General features: G+C 52.2%; 1 protein-coding gene across 4 annotated transcripts in view; it reads right to left on the minus strand.

Moving 5' to 3' along the window:
* The window catches only part of Gli2 (GLI family zinc finger 2), a 225992-nt gene that overhangs the window by 21068 nt on the left and 200056 nt on the right, over positions 1 to 4868 (minus strand). For all 4 annotated transcript variants that reach the window (XM_031380382.1, XM_031380391.1, XM_031380402.1 and 1 more), the window contains 2 exons: positions 2141 to 2342; positions 646 to 862 (listed from right to left, as the gene is read on the minus strand). In XM_031380382.1, the coding sequence (XP_031236242.1) occupies positions 646 to 862; positions 2141 to 2342 (419 nt within the window). The remainder of the gene's footprint in view (positions 1 to 645; positions 863 to 2140; positions 2343 to 4868) is intronic.

A 4868-nucleotide genomic window follows, 5' to 3' on the forward strand; every position in this document is an offset into this window, starting at 1 on the left:
TTCTCTGTGTAGCCCTGGCTGTCCTGGAACTCACTCTGTAGACCAGGCTGACCTTGAACTCAGAAATTCGCCTGCCTCTGCCTCCCAAGGGCTGGGATTAAAGGTGTGTGTCTCCACTGCCTGGCAATGCCTGGCTTTTTGAATATGGATGCTGGGGATCAAACTCAGGTTCTTGTGTTTGCAAAACAGCTCTTCAAACACTAACGTATCTCCCTAGCATTTCCTCCCATCTGTATTTTGAAACATCAAAAACTGAGCCTCTTAGATTGGTCCTCCAACCAGGGCCAGCCAAGACAGGAGTAGGGGGCAGGAGATGGGGGTGAGGGGGTAGGGAAAAGGGAATGCCCTTGCTTCACACGATGTATGTAGCGTCTGTCCATGCAGGACCCCCGAATTAGAGGGTTTCTCCATCCCTTTCTGCTTTTTGGACAGCAGACAGAACTGAGTGACTAGGAGCTTACCATGGGCCCAGGCCAGGGCTTCTGGCCCAGTTTAAGGCCCTTGCCATCATGTGATCTCTGTCCTGAAAGCAACCAACCAACCAGCCAGGCTAAAGTGCAGAGATCTCTACCAGCTCTTAGCACGAACCACCCTTGGGGACGGGGTGAGCGGTGAGGACCACCCCAGTTCCATGCACCCACCTACCTGATTGGCATCATTTAGACAATTGTTGCTACTGCTGCTGAGCTGGGTGGGCATGGTGTTGATGGAGGTGAGAGTCATGGGCTGCTGGGCCAGGAAGGTGGGTGAAGGCTGGATCAGCGGGGGGGTGTGTCCAAAGGCTGAGCCCAGGCCCCGCTGCTGGCTCAGGATCTGCTGGTAGGCCATGGGATTGATGGGGTGGGGAAAAGTGAAGGCCGGGCTGCAATGGAGAGCAGGAGAAGATGGGGCCGGACAAGGAGTGAGTTCACCGTCAAACCAACGTCCTTGGTAGAGAGGATTATATCCTGAGTGCAAGATGGCAAACTGCTAATCATGCCATGAAAACGGATGTCCTTACTCAGCCTTGATGTCCACACTTAGCTCCTTGAATGCAACCTTGAGCAGGACTCTCCTGTCTCCACCTCCATCTGCCCACAGGAGTGCTGGACTCTAGATACCTGTGCCGCATGCCTGGCCATTGCCGTGAGTTCTGAGAACTCAAACTCAGGTCTTTATACTCACACGCCTGGTGTTTCTACCCAGGCTCCTACATCCCAGGTTTCTACATCCCTAGCTCCTGAGGAGGCCACTTTTGACCTTGGCTACCTCTGACATCATGACAGAGCCCCTGGTGGTAGACTTACTACCTAAGGAGGTGCGCTGGTATTGGTGTGAACTCCCGGGGTCACGACTGCCTTGTTATTCTTGACAGAAGGGCTCTAATGTAGCCCAGGCTGTCCTCAAACTCACTAGGTACTGTGATCACTGGAATTTGTCACCACACCTGATTTTATACAATGCTGGAAATGGATCATAGAACTTTGTGTATCCCAGTCAAGGACTGTACCAAAGAGCCACATCTCCGACCTCACTATTGCTTTTAAACGATCAATACAGTTGCTAGCATGTTGAGACACTAGTATGAAGTTCTGTGTTCTCCAGTCTAAAGCTCCACCCTGCCTGCCAAGTGGCCCCAGAGCAGCTCCCAGTTCTTAGCCCCCTGCTTGCTGTAGTGGCTTGTAAGATTAAGTTTTCAAACTGTACTGTGGGAATTTAGCCCTTAGTTAAACTCAGTGGGAGACCAGCTCCCAGAACCTAAGAACAATGGGAGACCAGCAGCTCCCAGAACCCAGAAACAAGGGAACCAAGACGACCTGGCCCGAGAACCAAGAAACAACCCGTCCCAAAACAATTGCCAGGTGGCTAGCCCAACCCCTGGACCCTAACCCCTAGCCAGCACCTACCAGAAACCACCCTGTACCTTCCCCTTACCCTAGTCTTCCCTTTTGCCCCAGCAACTGCACAAGAATAAAAAGCTGCCTAAGACCTTGCTCGGGGCCAGACTCCTCTACCCCTGTGAGGGATATGAGTCTGGCCCCAGCTAGCTGGAATAAAAAGCCTCTTGCAGATTGCATCAAGTCCGTGTCTTGGTGGTGTGTGGGGTCGTCGCTCCCAGGATTTGAGTGTGTGGGTCCCTCTGGGAATCTCACAGGCTTACCTCAGGGCACCAGCCGACAGATGTCCATAAGAACCACTGGCTGCTGAGCTGCTCCTGGAGTTGTTGATGTAAGCCACCAGCGAGTTGGGAGACGTCCGGATCATGCGCTGTAGGTCGAGGCTGGCATCTGAGAGCGGGGAGATGGATAGAGCCCGCTTGCGGCTCAGTCTCGGGGTCACCCGTGGACTAGAGAATCGTGACGCTGTGAGACAGACGAGGGGCATGCTAGTATCACAGACTCTCCCCTGACATCGTGACTATTCATGATTTCTCCATGCCACATTTTCATAACTGAAGGAGCAGACTGAACAGGGTTACAAGTCACGGGGACAGGAGCTTTGTTACAGCCTGGATCGCATCAGAAACAACTCCTTCACCCTGGGGGTGGGGCGGAGTTCACACCTGAATCCCTGGCAGGAAACTTGCCAAGGAGAAGCCTGGATAACTGCACCACACTCTTAGTGTGATGTCGGGCTCCTGGCTGGCTCCCCAGACCCTACTGGGAAGGATATGATGAGAGACCGGGGAGGCAGATGAGGAGCAGCAGGGAGAGGCCAGGTGACACACTTGGAGACCCTCAGTTCTGAGCGGTGGGATTGTGTTGTCTTAAATGTGTACACCTCATGAATATGCATGCATATAGCCTTGCATGTAGGTACACACACATACGCACTATAATGGCTACTCTTGGTTGTCAACTTGACTATATCTAGAATGAACTACAATCCAGATCTTGAGGCTGGAAGACACAAGTTTCTGACCTGGATCTTGGCGTGGAGATCTCGAGGCATTGTGGCCATGGAAAGCTTAGGCCCAGGCAAGGTAGAAAACGCCTTTAATCCCAGGAGACTGAGGCAAGGAGATCTCTGAGTTCAAGGTCAGCCTGAGACAAAGCAAATCCCAGATCCAGGCATGGTGGTACACACCTTTAATCTGGGCCACACCTTCTGCTAAAGGCTTACATTAGGCCACTGGAAGAAGTTAAGACTCACTCTTTGACTGTTTGTTCTTACAGCCCAGCACATCTGTCGGAACCTACTTCTACTGAAGACCAGCTGAAACAATTAGCCTCCTAGGACTGAGCAACTACGAGATTCTTAGACTTCCGCTGCTCATTGTTGGGTTAGTTGGACTACATACCGAAAGTCATCACAATAAATCCCCTCAATATAGAGACATTCCATAAGTTCTGTGACTCTAGGGAACCCTGACTAATTCATGCACACACACACACACACACACTGCGGAATTCTGGATCTCTCCTCTAGACGATAGTGTCCTAGAAGTGGCCTGATATCCCTGGACGCCTCTGGTCCCTGAAGCTCCTTCGCTGTCCCAGCTCACACTTCACAGTCGGGTCTTAAGGTAGCAGCAGCCTTCAGGGCAGCCGTAAGACGTGAAGTTAGGTGATGGCTGGCTGAACCTCAGCAAATTAAGGGGTGTGTCGTTGCCTTTAGAAACCTACAAGGAGCAACGTCTTCCCTGCCTTGCTTGCCTCCTCTGAAACCTCTGGGCCTTCACAGATATGTGTTGGCTGGAGATGCTGCCTGTAAGCCATCCTGGTCCTGCCCAAATGCTGGATAGGACATCATACAGACTTCCCCAGCCTCCCTCCAATCCAGGCGACATGCTGTAGTGTGCACACTTGCTGTGAAGTCATACAGAGCTCCGAGGATGGTGCCTATGGCCCTGTCCACATGTCTGGGTGAGACAGCTAATTCTGGGGCTTCTTCGACGGGTGCGGATGGGCAGACTGGGCCTGCAGTTTAGGATAAAGGAAAGGCCCGAAGTCTAGAAAAGATGATTGAGCCCGGAACAGTGAGCTACAGCACTTTCCCCTACAGGCCTCCATCTGGGCACTCTCTGAGCACCTCAATTTTGTGTCTTGATAATCCTTATCTCAGAGAAAGAAAGATGCCAGAGGAGGGTCCTTCTACAGAGTCCACGTTATGAAATGAGGGGGACAATGAAGACTCCACCATCCGCTGAAGTAGACTTATCCACGCCTTCGGTATACATAGTTCCTTTGGGCATGTGCGCTTATGTGTTTGTGTGCGGACCTGCACACGTAGAGGCCAGAAGGCATCCTCAGGTGCCATTCCTCAGCGACCGTCCACCTCCTCGTTTAGACAGGGTCTCTTACTCACATAGAACTCACCAAGGAAGCTAGGCTGGGTGGTCACTGAGTCCACCTCCCCAGTGGGTGCCCCAGCACACCATTTTTCCCCCAGGGACCCTAGGGAACTCAGGGCCCCAGGCTTGCAAGGCAAGCACTTTCTTGAGTGAGCTATCACCGCAGCCCATCGCCATATATTTTTCAAAAAGAGATTTTGCTGCTAACACTCTTGACTCCCACCCTCTCGGGTGCCCCTAACAAGAGGAAGCGGGCTCAGAATGACAGTAGTATTCATCTCCGTTATTCCTGGCCCTCGAGGGAAATGTGTTTATTAACGCGTCTCTTCCCTTGATAAATCACTAAATAGGAAGAAAAGCCTGGCACTCATTTCCTGTGCTTTTCCTGTGATTTATGTTGGGGGACTCGAGCCTTCACAGCCGCCATCCATCTGTGGTTGCTGCCTGTTCTAATGCTGGCCACCGAGTGGCCGGCCACTTGCTTGTTGTCCCTCAGAGAATGCCTGATGTGGCCTGCTCCTCCTACCTATCTCTGACTCTGTCTCATCCGTTAGTTCGCGTTCACTCCTCTCCTCTCCTCTCCTCTCCTCTCCTC

This window comes from Mastomys coucha, unplaced genomic scaffold, assembly GCF_008632895.1.
Source record: "Mastomys coucha isolate ucsf_1 unplaced genomic scaffold, UCSF_Mcou_1 pScaffold1, whole genome shotgun sequence".
Lineage (NCBI taxonomy): Eukaryota > Metazoa > Chordata > Mammalia > Rodentia > Muridae > Mastomys > Mastomys coucha.